Source organism: Ambystoma mexicanum, chromosome 1p (assembly GCF_040938575.1).
Source record: "Ambystoma mexicanum isolate Mex_15411 chromosome 1p, UKY_AmexF1_1, whole genome shotgun sequence".
NCBI lineage: Eukaryota > Metazoa > Chordata > Amphibia > Caudata > Ambystomatidae > Ambystoma > Ambystoma mexicanum.
The window spans coordinates 355207229-355235184 of NC_090921.1; the positions used below are offsets into that span (position 1 = coordinate 355207229).

The 27956-nt window shown below is 41.9% G+C and overlaps 1 protein-coding gene across 1 annotated transcript in view; it reads left to right on the forward strand.

The window, feature by feature from the left end:
- Window positions 1-27956, forward strand: part of LOC138483022 (sodium/iodide cotransporter-like) — a 642342-nt gene that overhangs the window by 108795 nt on the left and 505591 nt on the right. The window contains exon 4 of the mRNA XM_069613846.1: window positions 15988-16055. Within this exon, the coding sequence (XP_069469947.1) occupies window positions 15988-16055 (68 nt within the window). The remainder of the gene's footprint in view (window positions 1-15987; window positions 16056-27956) is intronic.

The window sequence follows — 27956 nt, forward strand, 5'->3', positions numbered from 1 at the left end:
ACTTCTGGGGTCTCGACAGTCTGGCTTTAGACCACAGCATGGGACAGAAACCGCCCTTGTCAACCTAAAAAGCCGGATTGGCGACCTTAAAGACAAAGGCAAACTCGCTTTCTTGCTCCTTCTGGACCTGTCAGCGGCCTTTGACTTTGTTGACCACAAGGTGCTATCCTTTGACTTTGTTGACCACAAGGTGCTATGTGATCACCTGGCAACAGCAACACAATTCTCCAACTCAGCCGTTACATGGATACAATTGTTCCTAAACAATAGAATCATGCGAGTCTTCTCGACTACCGCAGCAGCTGACCCCATACCTTACACATGCGGTGTGCCCCAAGGGTCTTGCGTCTTGCCCACTTTGTATAACATCTTCGTAAAGCCATTATTAGATGAACTGGATCGTCTGGGTGTCACCTTCACTAACTATGCAGATAACACCCAGATACTCCTACCGCTCATGGGCACTTATGACACAGATGTACTGCGTGTGAACGAAATATACACCATCATTCAGGCATGGATGGCCGTCCATGGCCTATGCCTAAATGATGATAAACAGAACTACTCTTAGTAGGTTCCACAGCTAATCTAAATAAACTAAGCCCCAACTACAACATATTCAATATAGACGGGAACAACATCCCAATCGCCAAAGCAGTTAACACGCTTGGCTTCTATTTCAACACCACGTCCAACCTCAGCAAACAAGTAAATATGACCGCCTCAGCTACTGCCTACACGGGCCAACTAAGAAGAGCCTGCAGACCCATGCTGTCGTCTGAAAGCTGCCTCACTCTAGCCAGAGCTCTCATAGGCTCCACACTGGACTATTGTAACAGTCTCTACTTAGGTGCCAACAGAACAATAATCAGTAAACTCCAGACCTTTCAGAATAATGCTATCAGAGCTGCCTTAAACATACCGAGAAATGAACATATCTCAGCAAAAAGAAAACAATTTAAATGGCTCTCCATCAATGAAAAACTTGAACTTAAAACCTTATGTCTCACTTTCAAAGCGTTGAACCAAACAGCCCCCCCATGTCTAACTGAAAGATTCACACATAGATCCTCCACTCGAATTACCAGATTTACCGATACCTGCTGCCTGACGGTCCGTAGTTACAACCTAAAAAGAACCGGGGATCTACCTTTCCGGTCTTAGCCTCCGAACTATGGAACCCCCTCGCAGCTAATATCAGGGCTATACAAATATTCAACAACTTCAGGAAAAGCGTTATCTCCTGGATTCTTAGTAAGAATTAAATAACTACTGCGTGCTACTACCAGTTGGTAATCTGTGTATAGCCTAATACCTTTCTGTATCTGATTATTGTATCATTGATGTATCTACTCTATCCGTGCTAACTGCTTACTATTATGAATGTATGTACGCTCTCCCAAGCCAAACTGTTTTCCATGATCATGTAACTGTATTTTCAAAGCGCCCAGATACCCCTGGGTCAGGCGTGCTATATAAATGAAATAAACAAACAAACAAACAAATGTGGGTACTTTGGCAGTGGTACTATAGTTTAGGAATGGAAGTGGGGACGGCTATAGTATGTGAATGAAAGTGCACAGGAGTGCAGGAGAGACTATTTTCTTTCTACATTAGGGTAAGTGGTGCTATTTGCTGCAGTATAGGTACATGGGGTGAGCAGATTGGATAGTAGTGCTGGTGGTAGTGCTGTGTATGTGGATAGGTGAAGTTGGTCAAATGGTCAAATGGATGGGGCAATTATGTGGCAGTGATAGTATTGAAGGTGTACACTGTTTGGTGCATGGCCGAAGGCCGTAGGCCATGCACTCAAGAGGCTAGGACTTTAGGACACACACGGCACCAATGCATTTCAGAATGTGCAGCAGTTACAGGCTGGTGAATGAATGGTGCCATTATGTACAAATGAGACTGTTGAAGGTGTGGACTGTTGGGTGCATGGTGCTTGCATAGTGCGGTGTGTGCAAATTGATTGCACTAGACTAGTGTTGCAAACCGAATGTGGGTACTTTGGCAGTGGCACTATAGTTTAGTAATGGAAGTGGGGACGGCAATAGTATGTGAATGAAAGTGCACAGGGGTGCAAGAGAGAGTGTTTTCTTTCTACATTATGGTAAGTGGTGTTATTTGCTGCTGTATAGGTACATGGCAGTGCGCAGGTTGGGTAGCTTTGTTGGTGGTAGTGCTGTGTATGTGGATAGGTGAAGTTGGTCACATGGTCAAATGGATGGTGCAATTATGTAGCAGTGATAGTGTTGAAGGTGTACACTGTAGGGTGCATGGCCGAAGGCCGTAAGCCATAGGCCATGCACTGAAGAGGCTAGGACTGTAGGACACACACGGCATTAATGCATTTCCGAAGGTGCAGTAATTACAAGCTGGTGAATGGATGGTGTCATTATGTAAAAGTGAGACTGTTGAAGGCGTAGACTGTTGGGTGCATGGGCGAAGGCCGTAGGCGGTAGGCCATGCACTCAAGAAGCTAGAACTTTACGATAGAGACGGTACTAATGCTTTTTGCAATGTGCAGTATGCAGAGGGTGGTAACCTGTAAGAAAAGGGTGTGCAGCACATTTGAAACGCAGTAGTTACAAGCTGGTGAACGGATGGTGCCATTATGTAGAAGTGAGACTGCTGAAGGCGTAGACTGTTGGGTGCATGGCCATGCACTCAAGAGGCTAGAACTTTAGGATAGAGACGGCACTAATGCATTTTGCAATGTGAAGTACTTAGAGGGTGGTGACCTGTTAAAAAAGGGTGTGAAGCACATTTGAAACGCAATAAAGCAGAGCAAGTGAGCTGCCATGGCTGCATGTTTGGTTCTGGTGCTGAGGACCCTGTTACAAAACAGAAAAGTATTTGATGTGTAGTTGGAGATGGTAATGTGAAGTGTGTGGGAACTGGGTGCTGGGTTTGCATACTGTTACTATGGCAGAGCATATGGTAGAAGTGTACTTTAATTGTGATTGGTAACTATGCTGTGTGATAATTTGTGGAGGATATGGTAGAAGTGTAAATAATTGTGATTTGTAACTATGTTGTGTGTGATGATTTGTGGCACTAGTGCTAATGTTGTGCAACAGTTGTGGGTAGATTGGTAGTGATACCATACTTTGTGAATGGGTCTGGGTAGGGTTGGTGGAGGCTGTGGTGTTTGTGTATTTTGCTTATAGCAACCTGTTTTAGTGAATGTGTGCAATGTATAGGTTCTGTATGTGATTGCTGGATGTGTGTGCAGGTGACCTGTTTGCGGCCACCTCTTTCTGTGGTAAGTGGTGGCAGGTACAGTGTAGAAGGGGAATGAATTGCACATGAAATAGGTTGGGTGGGAGTGCGGGTGGAATGCGGTACTTGGGCACATGGTGGCATGCATGGGTTAAGGAAGCTGCGTTGGGTTTGTGGAAGGATTAGAATATTGGCTGCATGGACGAAGGCCTTAGACCATAGGGCATGCAGTGAAGAGCGTAGGCTTTTACCATATATAGTGCAGTAAAGCAAGTGTGGGTGTACATCTGTTGCAGGGCGGTGCTTGCATAGTGCGGTGTGTGCAAATGTATTGCAGTAGGCTAGTGTTGCGAACTGAATGTGGCTACTTTGGCAGTGGCACTATAGTTTGGGAATGGAAGTGGGGACGCTCGTAGTATGAGAAAGAAAGTGCACAGGGGTGTAGGAGAGAGTGTTTTTTTCTACATTATGGTAAGTGCTGTAAATTGTAGCTGCATAGGTCCATGGCGGTACGCAGGTTGGGTAGTAGTGCTGGTGGTACTGCTGTGTATGGGGGTAGGCGAAGTTGGTGAAATGGATGATGTTATTACGTAGCAGTGACAGTCTTGAAGGTGTAGACTGTTGGGTGCATGGCTGAAGGGCGTAGGCAATGCACTGAAGAGGCTAGGACTTTAGGACACACACAGTAGTAAGGCATTTTAGAATCTGCAGCAGGCAGAGGGTTGTGACCTGTAGAATGGGTGTGGAGCACATTTCAGACGCAATAGAGCAGGACAAGTGAGCTGCCATGACTGCTTGTGCGATTATGCTGATGAGGAAACTGTTACAACATGGTAAACTTTTTGATGTGTACTTGGAGATTTGTGCTGTGGAAAGTGATGCAGTGTGGGCACTGGGTGCTGGGTTTGCATACTGTCACTATGGAGTTGTGGTGCCTGTGCTGAAGGTGTAGCCTATTGGATGTATGGCCAAAGGTGGTATGCTCTAGGCCGTGGATTGAAGAGCGTTGGACTTTGGGAAACCCACGCCACTAATGCAATGTTGACTGTGCAACAAGTAGATAGTGATGACCTGCAAATAATGGTTGTGCATTACATTGCAGATGACATAAAGCAGTAGAAATGAGCTGGCAGGTGTGTATGTTTGGTTCCGCAGGTGATGTGGATGGTAGAATATGGTAAAGTTTTGGATGTGTGATTGGAGATGGTGCAATGAAAAGTCACGCAGTCTACCCACTTGGTGCAGTGTGTGCATACTGGCAGTATGGCACAGGGTATGGTTGAAGTGCAGCTTATTTGGGTTCTTTACTATGATGTGTGCAGATTTGTTGAGGTAGGGCCAATGTTGGGTAGGGGTTATGGGGGCTATAGTATGTTTGTGGATCGTGGTAATTGCGACCTGTTTTCGTTAATGGGTTCTTTATGGGGTCAGGGAGTTTGGTTGAAGTGCCGCTATATATGTTATGTCTGTGTACTATGTTAGCTGCCTACATGGTCGTATGTATGCATTCATAGTGTTGTTGTGGGTGTTCGCAAGGGTGGAGTGTTGTGTGTATGGCGAAAGGTGTTCTGGGTGTGCCCTCATATCGTTGTAGATGGTGAAATAGGGCATTGTGTAGCAGATGTTTATGGTGGAGGGGCTTTGGAAGCAAAGGGAACATGTTCTCAGAGTGTTAAAGGGGACATATGGAGTTGTGTACAGAAATGGTAGTGTGCAATGCAGAGTTTCAGTATGTGGTTGGTGTAGGGGTTTTTGAAAATTGGATAGTTGTTAATAAAACCCAACAAGGCTGAAACACATGTATGGGGTTGTTGTTGGTACTCTTGTTCAGAGAGGAATTGCCATAGCATTTCGGTGCTGGACTGCTCATGTGGGCAGGACAAAGACTGATAAGCAAATGGATATTTCCAATCTGTGAAAGGTACAGTGAGCAAAAAGCATGTGCTGCAAACTCTCATCTCAGAACAGGTTATCATGCTATGTTCTTTCTGGAGAGGAGCGCCTGCTACCTTTTTTTGAGATAGTTGTTAATAGGTGCCAGTAAGGGACTGTTGGAGAAATTGAGTGCAAAGGGAAGACGTATTGTGTGCTTTACTGGAGTGTGGCCCTAACTGGGAAAGTGCACGTGCCACATCATGGCTTTATGAGGATGGAGCCCTAGCAAATGGAATTGTGGGGATTATCCCATGAGGATTGGATGGTGTGGTTTAACTGAAGGGCTGTGACTTATTTACCGAAAGGTAGATGTACTGAGGTTGGCGGACATGGAGAGACGGCGAGTGCTTATAGTTGCTGATAGCTTTGTGCACGATCTGCGCAGTTATGCCGTGGAAAGAGGCTTTGATATTGCTTTTCAGTTGGAAGGAGTGCAGGCTTTTTGGGCCACAGTTTATGAGTGGGGTTTCAGCTGCATTGATCTTCTTTGCAAATATGTGGCCTCTGTTGGTACTGTGGATGTGGTGGTCGTGCATTTTGGAGGACTACATTTGGGGCAAATGTTGTGTTTATTTTTGCTTGTTTATTTAAAGAGGTTGATACCAGCTGTGATGCAGATATTTCCTACAGCAAAGGTGATTTTCTCATCGATAACACCAAGACGAAAATGGGAGCATGCCATTGTCAGTTGTAGACAGCTAGAGGTTGAGAGACGTTGGATAAATAGAAGCATGTGCGTTGCAACTTTATGTCCAGTGTTGGGATGTTCGGCACGGACTATGACAGCATTAATAACCAGCAAGAGTTCCAGTGGTTCCAGGGAAATGGCATTTTTTTTACTTCCATTGGCAATGCTGTTGTGTTTGCCACTGTGCACAAAGCTTTTCAGAGAATCCTGCAGAAATGTAAGATAACAGTTCATCTTCAGTGGAACAAAATGTCAGGAGGAGAAGCAAATAGACAGTGAGCAAAAGACAGAAAAAAATGTATGAATGCACATATATAAAGAAAACATGACAAAAAGTAAAAAAAAAATGTTTTACACACCATCCTAAAGACACAATCCCCACCCCTTTATTTCATATCCCCCACCACCGCAACACCTTCTCAACCCACCACCTCAAGTGTCTAGCATGGTAATGCCACGCAATATGCGGTACTGTGAGGATTCGACGTGGCACATCCGGTTGTTTTTAGGATGGCATTTATAGTATTGACACTGAGGAGGCAAAGCAATTGGGCAATGTGCTTACTGGTTGTGGTGTGTACACAAACACTGTGAGAGAAGGTTTGTTTGTACAGGTAAACGTAGGAGGCAATGGTGAAAGAGTGCAAGGTAAGGGGCATGCATCGTGTTTGTATGCATGAACCACGTACTTGCGTAACGTAGCTACTATACATTCCCTGCTGCTTTTGTGGGATTACTTTTCCGACGTTTGTAGTACATGCATTACAATGGGAAGACCATATTGTGAAGTGTATAACCTACGTGGCAGCAATTATGTTGTTATGCATGCAGTGTGTGCATCATATCATATAATGTGCTATGGTACTTTCTGCTGTTTGTATTGTGCCTACGTACAAGTGTGTGAAGGAGCACCGAAGAAAGGGACGCATATAAGGGTGTGGTGGGAAGAGGATAGTGGAAAGGGAAGAAGGACTGTTTATGAATTGTTTGGGAGCGGCTCTAACGGTACTTTGCGAGGTGCACATGCTATATTCTGTGCTTTTGAACATGCTGGCCAATGGAAATGCGATTGTTGGAATTGTCCAATGAGGTGGTTAGAGTGTGCGTCACAGGAAAATGCGGCCATATTTTCTTTCATTCCTGTGTGTAGTGAGGCGGGCAGAGATGGTGAAACGCAAACTTTTCATAGTGGGTGATCGCTTTGTGCTCGATCTGCTCCAGTATGCCGTGGAAAGAGGCCTTATTGGCAATTTCTATTTGGACGAAGTGGAGACTTTGTGGTGTGGAGTCCCTGTCCGTAGTTTCCAACATTTGGTTGAAGAATGTCGACGAGTGGCCACTTTAGGTACTGAGGACGTAGTGATAGTGCATTATGCATTATGTATTGCTTTTGGGTTCAATAGCTTGTGCAAGTGTGTACTGTCAACTGAAAAAGATGATGAAAGAAGTGAAGCACATTTTTGCCACTGTGAAGGTGCATTTCTAATGTATACCACCAAGTCCAGTATATAACTATTCCAATGAATGTTGTCGGCATCCAGAGTTGGGAAGGCGTCTTAACAGAAGTATGTGCAACTTTTTGCGTGCTGCTGGGATGAACTCCTGTAAGAATGAGAACATTGGTAATCGATATGTGCACTTTCTCAATGGAAATGGCATTTCATTGTCGCACAGTGGCAATGACATTTGGTTTTCCAATCTACAGGCTGCACTGACGACGCTATTGTAAGAATGTGAGGCACAGAGCAACAAATAAAAACCATTATAAAAGCCCAAAAAATTGGCTTTCTTTAAAACCCACCAGTACAAAGGACATCCCCTACCTTGGTTGACATTTATTCCCCTATTCCCGCGTGTTCACACCTGCAAAAAATCGCAGACATTGCCACAGTTGCAGGGTTGTAAGTGTAACATACACCGATTTTGCAAATGTACATATCCTGTTTGCGATTGTGGAGGACACGGCATTGCGCAAAAAGCTTTCTGGCTGTGCAATGCACTCACAGAATGTGCTATATCATATATTTGTTCACCTTACTGCAGAGGGTGAGCTTATGGCTGTGTGTTGTATGAGCGACAGCGTATGCTCTGTGGGTGAATGGCACATACATTACTTGACAGTCAATGAAAAAGTGCATCCGATGGGAGATGTGTGCAGTGTATCATGTGGGTTTGTACATGTATGGAGCACCTACACTGAAGTGATTGCTTTTGACTTCTTTGTGTGAGACTTTGGCGACGCTCGATCTAGACGACATTATTGTTGATTGTGTAGGGAGAAATGCCCACCATGTAACATGATGTTTAGTGGCATTTGTGCTGAGGGAGGTAGTAGGGCAGGCAATGATTCTGTTTCCGATCTCTTGCATAATTTTGTTTCACAATATGCAGCCACCCATTTAGGGATGTTATTTTTAATTTGGTGCCAAAATGGACACATAGCTTATATGTGTCTTTTTACAACTTGTGCCATTGTCCTACTATACAAATGGGAACCTATCTTTTCACAGCACAAGCGCTTTTTCCCCCACAAATAGCGTTCTTTTTCCTATTACTGCATTTTACTTTTGTGCCCGATGTACACTCATGGCTTTGGTGCCCTTTTTGGAAGTACAGGAACAATGTTTGTGCTTGCTGTTGCGCACTTGCGCCCTTCAAAACGCACTGCAACACGGACAACCATTTCTTTCATTAGGTACCTATTTCTACCTGTTTCAACTGCAGTGTTTTCCACACTACCACTATTCCTTCCATTTAGCAAACAATTGTGTGGTGGGTATACGATGCGCGTAGCACTTACTCCCTTCATTGCCACTTACTTTGTGACACTCTAGAAGGAGCTTTCTGTGATAATCATGTAGAAAACCCATTCCTAAAGGGAAGTTAAGATACAGGTGCGCTATTACAAACATAGCATCATTTATCAATACAGTATGCTAAAGGAAAGTTATGTTCACAGTGCCCTACTAAAAACCTATGAATTTCACTAACATAAAACCTTGTTAAAAGGACGCTATGGTTAAGTTGCTCAACTAAACACCTTTTGCCTTTAATGCAAAAAACTACCCTAAAGCAAAGTTATGGTTAAAGTGGCCGACTAAAAACCTATGAAATTCAATGGAAAAACGTTGCTACAGGGACGTTATGGTTACAGGTGAAATTTAAAACCCCCAGAAATTGGCAAGTTATGGTACAGTAGGCAACCATAACTCGCGCTACCACTGTGCACTGCAAGGACTAACACCCATGACATCAAAGATGACATCACAAATGTCACTGATGACATCACTGATGACATCACAGGTCTGGCTCCCTCTTTTTTTGTTTAGTGACATATCTACACCAGGTGCTTTTCTTCACTAACAGTGAGGAACTTCAAAGTGAAAAGGTACTATACTTGTACACCTTACCCTTCTCATATGTTCTTACACTGCTTTCCTTAGGGTTCAGTCCCATCATATGGTACATATACATACAGGAAGACGGAAGCCTGAAATACAGCAATCAGTTCTATGCATTAAGATAATTAGTTAGGTTATGAACATTTTCTGGTCGTACTGCTACTTTTTTGCTTACTTTACTTTCTTTGTATATGCTGCTATTGGGATGTGTTGTGCAGTCTTTCAGTTTTGTGTGCAGTAGTACATTTATGTAGTAAGTGAGAGACTCGTAGCTACTTATCACATGTTTAACAGTTTATAAAAAAGTCTAAGAGGAAAGCATGCATCATTTAACTATGCAACATGGGAAGAAATTGGATATCGTACATGTATGATGCATTCTGCACACACTCCTTATGTTTCTTCATGAGTTCGGTCTTGTAATGGAAAGAAATGTGTAATGCAATACTGTTTATAGCAATGCCTTGTCTAATTACCTATTTATGTAATGATAGTTGTCCCCATGATCTCTAATAGTTTTATGGCAACATAACAAAGAAAATCCCTTCTGGATGCTTTCCATCCACGGGTGGTGTGCCGTCAATGATCTCTGCCTTAATGCCAGTAAGACTGATATTCTCCTCATCGGCACACCCACACACTCCTTTGCTGTCACTCTCTGGCCGGCCTCTCTTGGCCCTCCTCCTGCTCCCACCTGTGAGGCTAAAAACATTGGGGTCATCATCGACTCGACACTCTCCTCACATCTCTGACGTCTCTAAGAAGTCACACCACCATCTGCACCTCCTCAGAGGTATTCTTTCTTTCCTCTCCTTCCCCCAGAGGCTCACTGTCTCCAGAGCTCTGGTTCTCTCTAGGCTGGACTCTTGCAACAGCCTCTTTCTAAATATGCCTGCTTCTACTCTCCACCCTCTGCAACTCATCTACAATTGGAGAGATATGGTCAGATTTACAGGCATGAACAACAAGGTGAGCAGCAGTAGAAAAAGCTGAATGTAGTGGTCTCAAAATGCATTTTGGGACACTACAAAGTAAGGAATTACTGGTAAGGCATTACCTCTGTCAACGTAAGATAGAGCCAAAGCTTGTACAAGTGAATTAAACAAATCAGGGGGAATACATGGTTTGATTTGATGCAAAGGAGCAATTTGGTTCATTTTAAATGTGTTTTTTAACATAGGTTAACAAGGACAATTTGCTGTTTAACCAGAAGCTGAGTGACCAAGCAGAAGAGACACGAAGGGGAACATATCATCTCTATGTTTCGCTGGTTGGTAGATGTACCTAGAGAACTAAGAAGAAATTCAGTCTTAGACGAATTGATCTTCAAATCATTTGTTGTGTTAGGAGCAAAAGGAGTGTTTTATGGTCCACCGAGTGAAAAGCCACAGAGAGTTCATGAATAGTCAACAAACAGCAACCACCTTCGTCTGTGGTCCACAAGATGCAATCAAGAATCTGTAAGGTGCCAGTTCTAGTGCAGTGCTAGCCTCTTAAACCAGACTGACATGAGCGGAGCAACTGATGTTGCTCCATATCAGCTAAAAGGATACTGTTTTTTCTAAAACCTTACCAAAAAAAGGTAAACTAGTAATAGGTTGAAAATTGACCAAGGTCGACATAACTAGACAAGATTTCTTTAAAAGTGCAGTGATCAGTCCTAACTTCAGATTCTCAGGAAAAGTGCCCTGGCTCAGAGAAGAATTTAGAATTTGAAGAAGATTTCTAAGGGTCTCAAGAGAAAGAGATCTTAGCAAACTAAAGGGGATACTGTCAAGAGCATAAGAAGTAGATCCCATGGAACACAACATTTGAGGAAAGTCATTTTCAAAAACTGGAAAATACCAGTCACAAATAGGAATATCTCAAGGAACACAAAAAAGTACTGACATGATCAGATTCTTATTGACAATACTTCAGATAAGTTTGATTTAGTTAATACATATGTATTGATTGGCTGCATTGGTCAAGTGAAGGAATTGTAGATACAGCAATACAGGAAGACGCATAGTTTTATAACTGTGAATATTTTAGAACAGCTAATGTCTATTTTGACACAATGTTAAACCACCTCAAAAAGAGTCCTACACTAAATAGTAGCAGTATAATTATAAGAGGCATAGAGATGCAATTTAGACTTATCAAATATTTTCAGTGATAACGGGCAAGCCTGAGCTCTGAGTAAGGTTGAGCAGATGGACCTGGCGCCAATCCTTCTTAAGTTGGCACAATTTACTTATTTTCTGAACTAAAGCCTGGGCATAAAAAAGCACCAAAGACGTCTTATAGATTTTATGCAAGGTGACTGCAGCAACATGACAAATAAAAGTTATTGTGACATCTTGATAGAAATTAGAAATACCATTTACATCAGTCTCATGAGAAATAGTATGAGTGGTAGAAATATAAGGCAACGGTGGTATAGATAATTGTGATTAAGAATGCCTCTCCATTTTTTAGATAATAGCTACAGGAATTGCTGAATGATAAAATCAGTCAACTGGAGTAGAGGAATCAATAGTAACAAATGAATTAAAAGAGATAATACAATATAAGATGTCACCCTTAACGTGAGTAGGAAAATCAACATGCTGAACTTAAAATAAATTGGTCAATAAAGTATTACATCTAGTTATGAAACCGGAAAAAAAGCAGTGTTATGGATAAATTAAAAACTCCAACAAGTAGATAAAATCGTGCATAGTAAATATGACCGCTGATGTAAAAAATGGGTACAACATTTTGAAGGGTGAAACAAAAGATGAATAGCATAAGCAGAATGCGAGGTGGTCAAAGAGGCAACAGAGTCAAGGGAGAACCCTATTCTAGTAATGAGACCCAGCCAACAAAAGGTTAACCCAGCAAATCAAAATAAAACTACATGTCCCAGAAACCACCATGAGAAACGAAACCAAGGAGGGGGCAGAGACAGAATTAAAAAGAGAAAATGGCATAGGTACAACCCAATCATGCCGCATAGAGATAGGTGTACCAGAGACTGGCACTGCTACAATACAGTCAGCCCGCATAGAGATAGGTATCCCCAGAGACGTACAGGGTGGGGTCAAACAGTGCATGAAACTGGGTGGAACGAGAAAAGAAAACGCCCTGCAGGTGTGGGGAACGGGAGGGAAAACTGTGTGGAGGCGGAATGGAAGGGAGGAGCAGAGAAGGGGTTAAATTCGGCAACAAAGAGCTCACGAGGTGTTTCTGATTACAGCTGCAAGCCAGCCCAGAGTCCAGAGAGGAATGGGACTAATCTGCAGGTGATTTGCATTGGGCGTACTAGAAGGCTCACTCAGAGGCACCAAAGAGATCCTTATCAAAGACGGACTCCCTGAGGAGAAGCGCCCGTCAACCATTAATCAAGGACTGTGCATTCCGTGTGGATTTTTCGGTTTTATTTCTTAACCCAGTGGAAAGAGGGTCAGACAGACTGCAAGCTAATGACCATGGAGAAAAGAATTAAGTTGACTTTATTTTCCATTTAACGAGGCGAGAAGCCAAGTGGAGCTTCCTTTAAACTCTGGACTTATTTAACCCATTCACGGAAACCAAGCCTCGTAAAAACTAATACTGTTTGATGTGCACACTGAGGGCTGTTGGTAAGGTTAACATCGCAATAAATCTTGAATTGTTAACCCAGCATCCGACTACAGCCTACTAATTTAAAAAGAAAAAGAAACGATTTCTTTGATGCACTAACAATGCATACATTTCTAGCCTGCATACAGTGATATTTTATCACTTCATGCCTGATCTCCATCATTCTGTATACATTTTTTGCCTTGTATTTGTAGTGACAAAATGGATCTCCTCCTATTTTATCTACACTGACAATGCATCAGTTCCCAGTATGTCACTTCCAGTATGTCATTAAATAACATCCTGGCTAACCTACAATAAAATTGTTTTACTCCCTATCTTATCTGAAAACGTATTTGCACGGTAAACAAGCAGTAAATGTTGCTGCCAAAATCCAGCCGTAGTTTGCTCTACATTCATTCATTCATTTTGTCATTTCTTATAGCACCTTTCACCATGATTATGGTCCCAACGCGATTTTGGTTGAATGCCTTCAGAGGGACGGGAGTACATAAATGTGGCAGAGTTTTAGAGGTGCTATTATGTGTGTGTGCGCATTTCAGCCATTAAGGTTATGCGAGGGTGGCCAAGTCCCCAGTAGCCACCCTTCTCTAAATAGAGTGTGTATGCAAGCAGCAGCAAAATATTATGGACTACATGGCAGGATTGTGTTTGGGGAGATAGAGGGTTATGTGGGAAGCTGTAGTTCGAATTTGTGTCATTAAAAGTAGCTTCATTCTTATGGCAGCAGTGATGTGCAATAGTGTTTGAGTTGTATGTGAGTGCAGCGTGCATGGTGTGAGACTGGGCCTTGCGCTAAGTTGCACAGGTGCAGTGTGCAAGAGGAGAAATGGGTTAGCTGTACAGACAACAATATCTATTTCCTGGGTTCCATCTATGTACTGGGAGCAGTGTTACCTTTCACAGGCGATCTAAGTGCTCGATTAATGCATAATACTCAATCTCTCAGAGGTACTTAAAATGAGAGATAACAGTCCCTTGTTCCTTCTAGTGTGAAAGCAAAGACCCCATTTCATGATTCCATATGGCAATCTAGCCCACCCTCCCGTGCTTTAGTTATAATCAGTGCCAACCACAAGTGAGGGGTCCGAGGTGCCTGGTTGTCCTCCTATGGAATGATCAGCGAGATTTTTCCAAAGGTGCATTTAAGTACAATGCATTGCCCCCCCTCCAAGCCCATATGAGTGCAATACCTGGCCCACTGTCAGTATTCATTCTAGCTGCAAGTTGCTGGAATCGCAACCTGAGTCCTCCATGTGTGCTTGCCATCCCACATGAAAGTTGGATGGCAGAGCAGAGCAGTGGAAAGAAGAGGCTAGTAACTGACAGATGGGCAGGTGGGGGAAATGTGTGGGGGTTTAATAAGGGGGACTGCAGGGTGAAACGTGTGTGCGAGTTACAGGGAGTGGGTGCGGGGAGGCGGAGGGGATCAGGAAGCCAGGATTTGAGGTCTTTCCTGAAGTCCAGGTGGTACCCTATGAGGCAGAATGCAAGGAGGAGGGAGTTCCAGAAAGTGGGTGCGAGGACAGAGAAACAGGCACCTCCTGATCTGGAGACCTAGAAAGGAGGTCCATAGCCTGATCTGAGGATTCTGGTGTGGTGTTAGCGAGTGAGTTTGTTTTCAGGGAATTCCATGCCTTTCTTGTGGTTAATGCACATGGCTTTTTCGATGGAGGCCTGTCGGCTGATGGGCAGCCAGTTGAGTGTCCTGAGTGTGGGGGAGATGTGTTCTCTGGGGGAGAGTGTCGAGGAGAAGTCTTGCTGCAGAGTTTTGAATCCGTTGGAGCTTTCTCAGATGGTATGTAGGTGCCCCTAGGTAGAGGGAGTTAGAGTAGTCTAGGTGCGAGATGATGACGCCCATGATTGTGGAAAGGAGGTGCAGGTGATTGATTGTCATCCAGAGGTCAATGTCTGAGAGGAAGAATGCAAGGTCTGGGTGGGGTGAGGAGGGATAGTTGGGAATCTTGAGGATAATTTGGGTGTCATCACCATAGTTGTAACAGGTGAGAGTGTGGCATTGGATGAGCTTGGGGAGGGGTGAAAGCTAAAGGATGAGGAGGAGGAGGGGGGGCTTCCTGGGGGACTTGGCAGGCGGCAAAGGAGAAAGGATGGAGGGAGACGATTTGGGAGTTGTCGGACAGGAATGAAGAGATCCATCTCCTGAGGGTGGAGTCCCTTATAGATAGCCGATAGAATTTCCAAGTGATCCAATCACACAAACTGGACACAGTTTAAGACATCTTTGAAATCTTTAACAAGCAGGTCTCTGTGGAGCGCTCTGTGACAGAGCAGGTTCTACCATTGAGCCATGCTAAGCATCCTCACAATCTGGTCCTATTGCCAGAGGGGGGTGTCGAAATGGACCTCTATGGGCCAAATTCACAGAACGTTTTCCTATGGGATCGTGCCTTTATGCAATGCTTCTGTGAATCAGGCCCCATGTCCTCACTATGTATATCCAGTGACTACTTTTCAATAGGGATGGGTTTACATGTAGTTCAAGAGTAGCTGGACAATGGGTATTCAAAACGTTTGGAGCTGAAACTTGAAATGAATCTCAATTTACACTGCTTGCCTAGATAAGGGTACTTGGTTTTGCTCCTACTTGTGACACATTGTAGTTTTGTTCATATAATGCTTCTTTAAACTCTACATTGATTTTATTATGCTTGTATGTGTTATATTTGTTTGTATGTGTTATAATTCAGAGAGTACGACTTTTTCAGGTAGAATCAATTTGAATTTCATTAATGCCAATAGTTGCCTATAGCTTGAAATGTTTTAAACCATTTTGAGCCACAAATAAGGCGACTCAGGTATGTAAAACCCTGACTGGAAGCCTTTCCGGGGGCAGCTCTTTAGGGCTTTAACTAATTTAAACTGGTAGAAACCATTATTTCAATGATTCGATGAAACACTTTAAGGGTCGCCCATTCATAGCTTCAAAGACCATTTCATTTTGTTTCAACTGTTTTGAAAAGCACATATCACCATAGCGTCAATTTAGTAGTGCTGGCTGGAACGCCGTTAGTGATGAAATCTTGCATGGTGTTTCATAATATAATATATAATATCTATAATACAATATATTTAGAAACCTAGTGAACCTGTTCCCTTCATTTCTTTTTACAGTCACAGGTCTCGACATCTGGGCATCGGTCTTTTCCACGGGGGCCATCTGCACATTCTACACTACAGTGGTGAGTGATATATTTTTGATCTGCCTTCATGTCTATGTAGTCAGTCTGCTGATGTAGGGTCTACCTGCATGCACAGGCTCACACCGCATTGATGTAGATACACATTCCACATCCAGTGGCATATTTAACGCTTCAGGCATTGCACGCATGTCCCAACAAGTCTTTCAAACCACTGCCATGTCAATATATCATCATGAAGCAGGACAGCCATGTTATGCATCTCAGGATAAGGGCTCCATCATTGAATTTTTACGTAAAATGCCTGTTTTGGCATGTTCTAAATAGTCTGTATGGTAGCACAAAGAAACGAACAAGCAAAAAAAGCAATTGCACACTCCTCTTCAAAGTGACAATGGCCCTCATTACAACCCTGGCGCTAAACCATGGCGCTATTAGCACCATGCTTGGTGCCGGTGTTGTAACAAGTCCGCCATGGTGGAATGGGGAAATACCGCCCCATTCCAAGGTTGGCGGGGCGGTATTTCCCCTTTTCACCATGGCCCTTCCCCATTCCCATTTTCCCCCCATAGGGATCAATGGTACCGTAATTAGCAGCAAGGTCCCTTTGCGGCACCTTACTTTAACGGATGGTAAAACCAGCCGTTAAGGATCGGGTCCCGCAAAGGGACCTCGTAATCAGGCATTAAGGGTTTAACGGCGCCGACACCTTTTACGGCGCCGTTAAACCCTTAACGCCAGGGTCGTAATGACCCCCAATATGTGCACCTTATGCTGTTTTCACTAAGTGTTATACTCCATAAAAGTGTCAAAGTGTGCTACTCATGGCAATACCCACACCCACTCACAGCTCTGCTTCAGATGATGTGGACTCACAGTGAGCTATGTGCCCAATAATAACCAGCATCACTCGAAGTGGTACTCACAATAACACAGACCTATTAAGAGCTCCAGTCCTGCTAGACACCAGAATCACTGTGCTTCTTATAATAAAACAATTGAATAATTAAAATAATCCAAACCCACTTACTATATTCTGGAACAGAAAACAACAGTTGACTGAGAGGCGCACTTACTCACAGCCCATCAGAATGCTGTTTCTGATCTTTACGTTCCTCCGGCACCAACCCTCTGTGTGTCAAGCGCTTCGCGAAACAGCGAGCTGGTTGCCCATCTCTCTCCTCGGCAGGTTCCCTCCTACGTGACAGCCTGCACCATCCTATTTGGCTTGAGCCGATCTCAAATTCCAGAAACTCCTCATGACCCTTCTTTTCACCTTCTCTGTCTCTTCCACCCTCCTCTACTAAACCCCACAGTTGCAGAGATTGGTGACCAGGGCCCTTATGTATCCTCCCGGGCCATGGCCTCCCACACCCAATCGCCTTCAGCTTCCGCCGACTCTCAGCAATTGCCTTGGCACCCACTGGCCTATGCGTGCCACCATAGGCTGGACTTATTTGTTGACAGCTGACCACTCTCACCAAGTCACTTAACATCTGCTTACTCGCTAGCACTTCCCTCTTTGGTACCCTAGCACTTACCCCCACTTCCTCATCCTGTGTCTCTCTCTTCTGAATGCTCACACACCTAGTAGGTCTACCTCTATCTTTCATTGTTATATTGCCTTTCTTTCCCATGTTCCCTCCCTGTTGCCTTGTGGCCGCTTTGAAGCACAATTTACTTGATGCATAAGGGCCTTAAAAATGCGCAATACATACATAAATAAATAATTAAAATGTCTCTGAAAAAGATAATAACCAGACCTCTTCAGTGGTACAGTTACAATTCTATGTCAAGACTGGAGGCTCAGATTATGTTCACTCTTCTCTACTTTTATGAAGCAGCATTAAAACAATCAACATGAAACATAAACCATCAACTTCATTTCCCTTGAAAACAGTATTTTTGTAGTACATTTATGACATGTTGAATTTTTAGATCCATGTGACCTTTATCCAATCCCCTCTCACTGAGTCCATAACCCCATGTGGAGAGATTCATGCAGACAATCAACAAAGTGCTACACATATCCAGGGCTCAAAACAGCCCCTGGAGAGTGGATCTATACAGATTCCTACAGAACTATCAGGTGACACCCCACAGCTCCGCCAACGTACGCCCAGCATACCTCATGTACGGGACATTGGTAAACTCAACCATACCACACCACCCAAGCAGAGGAGTAGACACCTTCGACAGCGACCACACTCAATGAAGAAAAGTGCCAGCAAATGAACACATGAGCATTAGGAGGCATGCAAGAAGGTCGAGACACAAGGTCGGCGGTCACATATTGGTGCTGCGAAACCCCACAAAGTCCAAGCTTGAAACACGGTATGAATGCGCACCCTGGACAGTGACCCAAACGGAAGGAACGATGATGACAGCGGCACAAGGGCAACAGACGATTGCCAGGTATGCTTTGCGGTTCTAGAGGGTGCCCCAGCAAATGTGGACTGATGGAGACAGACAGTCTCAGGCTGAAGCAGACCTACCACCATACACTCCGAGTCACCGGGGCGAGGGACAAGTGACCCAGAGTGGAGAGCCCGAGGAGCAACCAGAAGGATCTGAGGGGGCGTATCCAGAAGATGAATGTGAGCCAGAGGGGGGACCTGGCAGTGAGACAGCTCCAGGGCAAAAGCCGCCCAGCCGGTATGACCTAAGGGCAGCCCCCAAGGCTCCGGAGAGGCTGAGAGACTATGAGTGGTGAAATGACAAGGTGGAGAGTGCGGAACTGTGCAGGACTAGATTTGCACAGGAAAGTTGGTGATGTTGTTTGATGTGGTTATGTGTTCGTGTGTGGTTGTGTTTGATTGGAAAAAAGGAGGAATGTTACATAAGCCTCATGTCCCGCATGCGCAGTGACGTGAGGTGCACGTTCAATAAAGGGCCCGCCAAGCCGGAGGGCAGGCAGTTCCAGGCACGAGACAGAGTAATCGTGTCGTGTCCTTTGTTGGCTCCTCTGCAGGGCTCCCAACGCAGGCCCTGATCATCCCTTCCTCCGCCAGCTGCACCGGCAGGAAAGAACACAACACCCGGCTCCTTTTCTCTTTCTTTCCCCTTTTTTTGCTGCTTCGGCAGCAGTTAAGTGGAACTTTCCTTACACTGAGTACTGAGTGTGTGTATGTGTGTGTAAACTTGAGTTTGGTTAACAATACTGGCAGATTGCCGTGCCTGTGAGCCTGGTCAGGCAAGGGAGCTTGAGTTTGGTGGTGGAACATTTCCGCATAGTCTAGAGGGGTGCAGGTGCGATGGAATACTTAGGGGTCCGGCGCCTGTAGAGTTAAGCTTTGGGTGAGGGCGATATCCCACAAGCACGGTGCCACAACGCAATTGTAATTCCGGTGCCACTTGGTGTCACTTCCATGGGAGTCGTGCATTGGAGGAGAAGGATCGGAGCAAAATTCCAGCAGCGGCTGGAGCAAAAAATAAAAATAAAGTGCATCTTTATTTATCAAAGCGCGGACAAGGATCTTATGGCGAGAGGCCACGCTTCACGGTCATGTGAGTGTTCAGGAAGCAGAAGCCTTGTTACTTTAAAGCAAGCTCGACCAAAGTGAGGTGAGCTAATACCATCTACTGTGGGAAAAAGAATAACAAGGCACTTATAGTGTCCGAAAATAATGACACCTGCCATGTCAGCAGGAAAGAGGCAGTATATATATATTACATGGACACCGTAGCGTCCATGTAGTTATGGTTAAGTTGGTGTTTCCATAGGAAGAGCATTTTTTGGGTGGCTTATAACTTCTCTCCCTCTGGACGAATCATCACCAAACTTTGAAAAAAAAGTATATGGCCCACTCTGAATTTATTTGCAAAGTTTGGAGAGGTTGGTGCAGGGGGGGCAAAGTTATAGGGGGGGTCCCAAAACGTTTGTTTTTTCCCATAGACATAATGGGAAAAAAACCTTGCGCACGCCTACAGCCCAAACCGCTGGACGGATTTACACCAAATTTGCGGCAGGAGTGGGGGCTTGGTCCCGAAAGCGTGCTTTTGCAAATTTGGTGTAAATCCGTCCAGTAGTTTTTTTTAAAATGACCAAACGGTAAGGCAAAAAAATTAGTGATATCTCTGTTCGCTTCGCGGACAGACTTTCCAGTTTGCTCCGTGGACAGTGCCCTGATTGGCCGAGCGGCTTGCACGATGTCCACGGACATCCAACGTGTTTGCTGATTGGACGGCGTGGGCGTGGAGCGTCAGATTTCTGGTGGCGCCCGACATCTTGCATTCGCGGACGACCGCGGACAGCGAGGTGAAACTTGGTTTAAAAACTGTATTTAGTGGAGTGTGTTGGTGTGTAAGAGTGTTTGGGGAAGGTGGAGGAGTATGAGATAGGTGCAATGTTGCATTTTTTTTATGTGCTAGACGCTTTTGTTGTGTTCGATTTGTCTGCGGACAACACGGCTGGTCTGAAATGTTCGTAAATAAGCAGAATGGATTCGGTGTCAAGTTGAAAGTGTTCTAAGAAGACTCGTGGGGTCCTGGAATGTTCGCAGGGGGTGTCCTGAAGACGTTGTCTGTATTGTTCGTTGTCAAGCTGAAAGTGTTCTAAGAACACTCGCGGTGTCTTGAAATGTTCGTACATAAAAAAAATGGGGGTGTCCTGAGGACGCTGTCCGTATCGTCCTCTGGCAAGTTGAATGTGTTCTAGGACTTTCCTTGTGTCCGCGGACATTAAAATGGTGCAATGCTTGAATCTATGGGTGTGATATGCTGCGGTGGTTGTGGCCGGGGTATAAAATGTTGGGTGCATGGACATTTGGCCATGCACCCAAGACTCTATGCCCTGGCCACAACCACTACAGCATATCACACTCATATGCCATGCACCCAAGAGTCTATGCTCTGGCCACAAGCACCGCAGCATATCACACTCATAGTGGTTTATAACTTTGGGTCAAAAACAAATTTATAAGGAACATTGTTATAAGCCAGTATGGGTGTGATATGCTGCGATGGTTGTATTTATCATGTTATACTATTTGGTTTAGTAACGGGAGTCCATGTTTTTCTTGTTCATTTCTGTGATAAAAGAAAATAGCATGTTAGTATTAGTATTTTATGAAGACTTATTACATTGTACAATCAACATTTTCTTCTTTTTTCTGACCCTCATATTTAGTAGATGACAAACCAGAGTATTGTGCAATTTGCTCAGTTTCTGTGTTTGTTGCTAAAATCATTGGGTCTGTGGGAGTAAATAAATCCATGTTGGTTAAAAAAAAAACTTTTTGTGTTATGCAACACTTTCTTTGTTTGTTTGTTTTCAGTGTTTACTTGTTGTTTCTGGCTAATGCTTTATACATTGGATTGTTCCAGTTTTTGGGAGCAGTAAGATATTAGGTATTTGTTTGGATATTGTAAGATTTTGGAGCAGTTAGATACCAGTAGGCGTATTCTAACTGTTTATTTTTTTATATCATTTCGTGGTATTGATTTATTTGTTTGGATATTTCTAAATTTTGGGACAGTTAGATACCAATTGGCGTATTCTAACTGTCTGTTTTTTTTCTCTATTTGAGTGGTATTAATTTATCTGATTAATTGTTGTAGCATCTTTGGGCAGTTAGATAGCTTTTGGAAAATTGTGACAGTTTATATTTTTTTACTACAAGTGTACTTAAGGTTTAAGTACAGTTAAGTTATGAAATTTTGGTTTTAAGAACATTAAATAAGCGTTTGTAAGATTTGCTGGTAATCTCTGCTTTAGAGTAATGGTACTATCATTACATTCAAACCATCCACATTTATTTTTTATATATGCAGTGTAGTGACCTGAATTGGTTGTGGCTCCTGCGTGGTAGATTATACCTATTGTTGTGAAGGTTTTCCTACCAAGTGATATTTGACCATATGTGAATCCAGTCAGCTTGCAGTTGTTTTTGGTACCATCTGCATTGTAACGTAGAAGCATTAGCATTACGTATTTACTATGTGTTTGTATTACTAACATGGAGCGATTATCTGAATTGCAGGTCGAACATAATCTACCATGGTTTGCATTTTGTACAAGTTGCTGAAATGGAACGGATTCACAATTAGGTATTGATATATATACAAAGTGTTCATTGGGGATTTGTTCTTGTGTCACATTGTTGCAGAGAGTGCATGTATGTTTCCACATGTATGAAATCTGGAAGATTTCATTTATAGGTATGTTTTTGTTTTCCAGTACTAATAGTAAGCACATTAGAAATTCTTGTGGATCTTCCTGTGAGTTTATAGTGAATTTCACCATTCCAGCAGAGTAGTCCAATTGTTGTCTTATTCCATAAACACTATATGTGTTGTCAGGATTGTTTGCTGTGTTTCTGTGAAGTTCTAACATTTGCAAACACAATGGGTCTGTACTGTGTAAGTAAATGTTCTCAACAATTGGTGGTAATTGAAATAGAATATTCATTGCTACATTTGCGTAGCAACTTACACCAACTATATTTGAGAATTTAAATGGACCAGGTAGTTCTGTATCTGACTGCTTTTTTTGGAGTTTGTCTTCCTTCTTTGAAGAAGTACCTGGTTTACTTTCCCTAATTGATTCTTTTTTGCTTGTGGCACTTGATGAAGTACTACTTTTTTTTACTCTCTTTTGAGGATTTGCAGTGACATCCTGTTGCTTTTCTGTTTGATTTATTTTTCTTTTATAATGTTTTACTTTTTGTGGAACAGAATATGTGTTTAGATGGGGAGTGTATAGTGAACGAAGTCTATTGTATTCTAAAATGCAAGGAATATCAGCATTTATTTTACTTGCATCAAAGTTGATTAGAAATAGACCGTCAAGTGTACGTAAGCGTGATAGTGCTACGTAGCTCACGGCTTCTTTAAAGACTGTGTTACCAATGTCTATCATTGCTTTGTCTAGGGTAAGACCTTGTGATTTATGAATGGTGACAGCGTGTGCAAGAGTTAGAGTAAATTGTTCTCTGCGTACATACATGTCTTTGAAGAGAAGGAATCGAGCTCTTGAGCGTCCTATTCTTTTTACTTCTGAAAGTTTGTCAAAGAGAATATTGACAAACTGAATTTTGTTGTCACGTGGGCATGTTTGAAAGCCAACAACTGTACCCAGTGCTCCATTAACTAGTCCTTGGTCCACGTCAAGGTTACGTTTCAGCATTACTCTGCAATTTAAGGATAATTTTAATATCTTTTCCAAGCCTGCTGTGTTTGAGATTGATTTTTCTAAACTATTTAGTCTTGTTGTGGCTTGGTCACACATGGGTAGTGTCTTATGCTTATGCTGCCAACAGTTTTACGGCAGAGTTTGTGTCCTAATGTTTCAAAAATAGGCTCACCTTTTACTCAATTGAAGAAGATCTCCGAAAACAATAATGTGTTTTCCTGCAAAGAGCTCTTCATAGTTTGTTTTGAGTACGTCTTGTAATCTGAGGTGAATCAAAGCCAACATTAGGTTGGACACCATGCTCACTTCATCTATTAGTAGCATTTTCATTTGTTTCAATACTCGTAGTTCCATTGCAGCTTCTGTAGAAAGTTTGTAATAATCTAATTTGTTTTGGTGTTCTACTGGCAGGAGTAGTAATTGGTGTAAAGTGACACCACCTATGTTGTAGGCAGCTAAACCTGTGAGGGCAGTGACAACAGCTGACAGTTTGTTGTTTGTCAATTGTTGAAGGAACTTACTGATGATTTTGATTAGGAATGTTTTGCCAGAACCAGCTTCACCACTGACATACAATAGTATAGGTTTGTAATTTTGACAGGTGCATTCTTTGTTTTCATGTTGTACACCATGTGCAATTTCTTTTGTTACTTCTTGAAAAATGCTACGTTGCTCATTGTTTAGCTTTGATTGTAGTATAGTTAAATCTTCTTTATCTTCATACTGACACACAGTGTTTTCTACTTCTATCATAGCTAATTCTGCCTCATTTGTTATTAGTGGGTCTCCCAGTGGTTCTTGGCTTCCTGTGACAGAAGGTTGACAACTGTCAGGAGTGTCCTTATCTAGTTGGGCCTGGAGTTCTTCTTCCTGTTGCTGTTCATTGTGCAACATTGTTTTGTACTGTGCAAAGTTTACATCAGTTATACTGCTTTCATTTGCTTTGAAAGCGTCTTCCTATGAGTCATAGTTATCTAGTATTTCTTCTTCTTTTCTCCATGGTTTAAAGAGTTTGTAGCAGGGACATGTAATATACTTCTTTATGTTGAGGAGTCTTTAATGACAATTTGATATGATTAATTAAATTTGGTTTGGTGAGTTTTACTAAGCTGCCTTCACAGTTTGTCACTTTGTAATTACGATTTTGTTCATCAGGTTTTATATTATTTTTGTATGTGTAGTTTTGGGCTATGTGGCATAGCAACATGGTTTCCAAAGTGGTACTCCTGTTTGGGTAGTATGTGTCCAATAAACTGTTTTTTAAAATGTCTTGGCTGTTGGGATCATGTTTGGCTATTGTTTCCATATCTTCGTATGATTTTAGAACTCTTGTTCTAGATTTAGCTGGACCAAGACTTAGCCATACTAGATTTACCATACAATGCAGTACCAGTTAATCGATCAGCTGCTTCATAGGATCCACATTCTCTATGGGACAGAATTTTTATGCCCAAGCTGTATAATTTCTGAGACACTGTTTTATCTGATGACAGGTCATTCCAGAGGTCTTAGAGCTCTGTCTTTTCTGATTTGGTTAAGTATGCTGTGACATATCGTGCAACTGCAGTAGAAGTGTCTGCAATGTACTGCACATCTATGTTTGCATTCCATAAGTGGGCAATGATTGCATTGTAATCATTGATATATTTTTCTTCTTCTTTTCTTTTTATGCAATATGTATTTTTAGGTGACTTACCTTTAACACCATTGCTAACTGAAGACATGTGGTTGTTTACTTGACCTGTATTTGTAACTGGTCTAGGGAAACCAAATCGGCATTTGGTGTAGTATTTCCCTTTATTTTTGTATTTGCGACGACAATATTTGCCACATTTGTGTCTTTGGAATTGTACAATTTTTGCATGAAGATCACTATTTGTGGATTCTGATGGAATTTCACAAGTGATATATTTTTCAATAAACTGTAAAACAGTGGCATCACTGTCTTGACCAAATTTAGGAGCATCTTTAATCCATAAAAGCATGTGGACATTTGGTGCTCCTCTGGCTTGGTATTCTTTTCTCCAAAAGAAGTGTTGCACTTCTCCAAAGGGAGGAACAGTTTTATTACAAATAAAATGTAGCATAGCAATGAACCATGGTGAAAATATCTTGAAACATTGACAGGATCCTGAGAACAAAGTTCTCCAGGTGTTAGTATATCTATGTTTGTTTTGTTTTCATTTGGTATGCGTAGGAAAGCATGTAAATCTTCCCATGCATATTCTGCACAACTTAATGTAACAAACCAAGTGGGTGGGCCAAGGTTTCTGATCATACAACGTACATCTCCATGACGTCGAACCAGTACTCTTTAGTACCACGCATATTTGCTAATAGATTTGTAATATTTGCTTGTAAAACCTCATCTTTTTGTTGAACTTTTTGTTTTAATTGTGTAGCTGTCATATTTTTAAAGTGTGATCCTGATTTTAATATGTGTGCAACTCCGTAACATAAAGTTGTTAGTTCACTTTCAAAGAGTAGGTGAAATATGTATTCCACATTCTGTCGAAATCTGGGATCTTCAGAATACATTCGTAATGAGCGATATTCTGATGCTGATATTTGAATAGGTCTATCATCGTATCTTCCTCCTTTGCCAGTCGGAAAGAGTAGAGGAAAAGCATGTGCTTCTATACTTTTTTCCCATATGCTGATTGGTGATCCTTTTGTTTGACGCATTTGGTACATTTCCAGTGCATCTTCTATGGTGTAATTAGAGTGCAATGGATGAATTGTATAATGGTCTAAAGTGTTTGATATTGTAGCAGGATCTAGGAGCTCAAATTGACTAGCTTCTTGTGTCTCTTCAATTATTTCAGTTGTATCTTTCAAGTTTTCTTCAATATTAATTTCTTTGTAATATTCATTATTTTCTTTAAGATATTGCAGGGCTTCTCTAACTTTATGTAAATCTACCAGTTGTTGCCAAATTGTTTTGTCTTTTGTAGGTACTCCATTTACCAAAATAATTAAAGATTGTTGCATTGGACGTTGCACTCCTAGAGTGTACACATTTTCTTTTAGATCTAATGGTAAATACACTACTTTTCCACGAATACCTTTCACTAATTCAGAGGGAGGTAATTTTGGTTGAAGGCGTATTATTGCTTGAAATGAGTGCACTGTTTGAATTATGATGCTCTCATATAAATTAAGTTGTTGAAGGTGTTTTGGTAGTGGATATAATTCCAAGGTATTTGTGATAGCAAGTGAAGGAGTTTGGTTGTTGTCAAGTTTTGTAGTGCAGTAACTGCAAAGTATTATGGGGTCAGTTATTTCGTATTTGTTTTCTGCTATAAGGTAGAGAGCTAATTCAAACCATTTAGATTCTTCATTGTCTTCTATTTTGTATGATAGGTCTACAGTTTATGTGTTACTTTTATAAAAAGTTCTGCGGCAACATACACACACGTGGTTTGGTACTTCAGCTGAAGTACTTTCAAATTTTAGTATTTCTTTTTTGTATGTGTGTAGTGAAAGGTTGCCATGTGCAGAATTGTTACGAAGTTGGTTTACAGCTAATTCATCTTGTAAGTGGGTTTCACTTCCAAAATATTTTGTATGGATATAGTCGATTTCTTTTAGTAGGTCTTTTGCTGTACCATGTAGAAGAATGTTATTTAAATTGGCAAGTGCTAAAGCAGGACTTTTAGCATAGTACAGTTTATAAACTAGATTTCTTATACTTGCATGATGTGTTGATATCCTTTTGATATCATGGAAGGTTGTTTTGCAAGTAGGTCCTGTAATGCAGGCCAATGAATGTCCTTGTAGTCCTGTGTACTGGACAAGCATCCATATTTTGCAGTAGTTCAATTTTAATTTTGTCTTTTCTTTTCACATATTGATTGAGGAATTGGCGTAAAGACTTGAACATATTTTTGGGAATTTTACACATTGACGTGCATGGCCATTTGTACACTAGATGTTCTGATTCAGTTGAATGGAGGGGTAAATCTAAGTTTTCAGGGCATATTTTTGTAAGGAGTACTTCTTGTTCCATTATGGTATTATTAACTTTTTCATAACCTCGACCACTGCTATGTATGGCAATTGTATTTGTTTGCTTTTGTTTGTACGCTTCTTCATTAAAGTATTGTTCTGTGCTTGTAGTGTGACTCCATTCACCTCCACAGATATTTAAGAAGTTATTTCTGTTGACATTTCGTTTATTGAGAAGTACTTTTTTGTAATTTAGTTATTAGTTTTGTTAGTGGTTTTACTCTGTTTAACACTAAAAAAAAGAACTTTTTTTTTAGAAGAATTGTACTATCAACGCTTCTAAGATTACTTTTCTACGATAGGTTTGAAGTGTTGAACCTAGTTTCTCTCCTGTTTTCATAAGATTTTGAAGGACTTTGTGACGGAACATTTTGGCTAAAATACTTTTCTTGGTATGCTTACTTTGTATTACATCAAGATTTATAGAAGAAGTTTTATTTGTAGTGATAGTTGATTTTCTGTTAATTGTTTTTTGGTTTGTTTTACTTTTTGATAGAGGAGGCAAAGTTCTTGTACTAGAAACTTCTTCTGTTTCACTACATGACTGTATTAGCTGTTGTGTTTCAACGTTTTTTTACAAATTCTGCTATAGATGGATGTTTATGTTGGAGAGTTTTCTTTTCATTTGCTCTACTTCTGTGTTCCTTTCTACGGAGTTGCTTTTTGGTAGGCATTCTTTAGGGTCTGTTGAAAAAAATACAAAAGGTATGGGTTGGGGTGTTCTGGAATGCATGAGTGTTGTGTGCATGAGTGTTTGAGTAAGATGATAAACATGTATGTAATGGTGTCTGATTGTGCTTTGG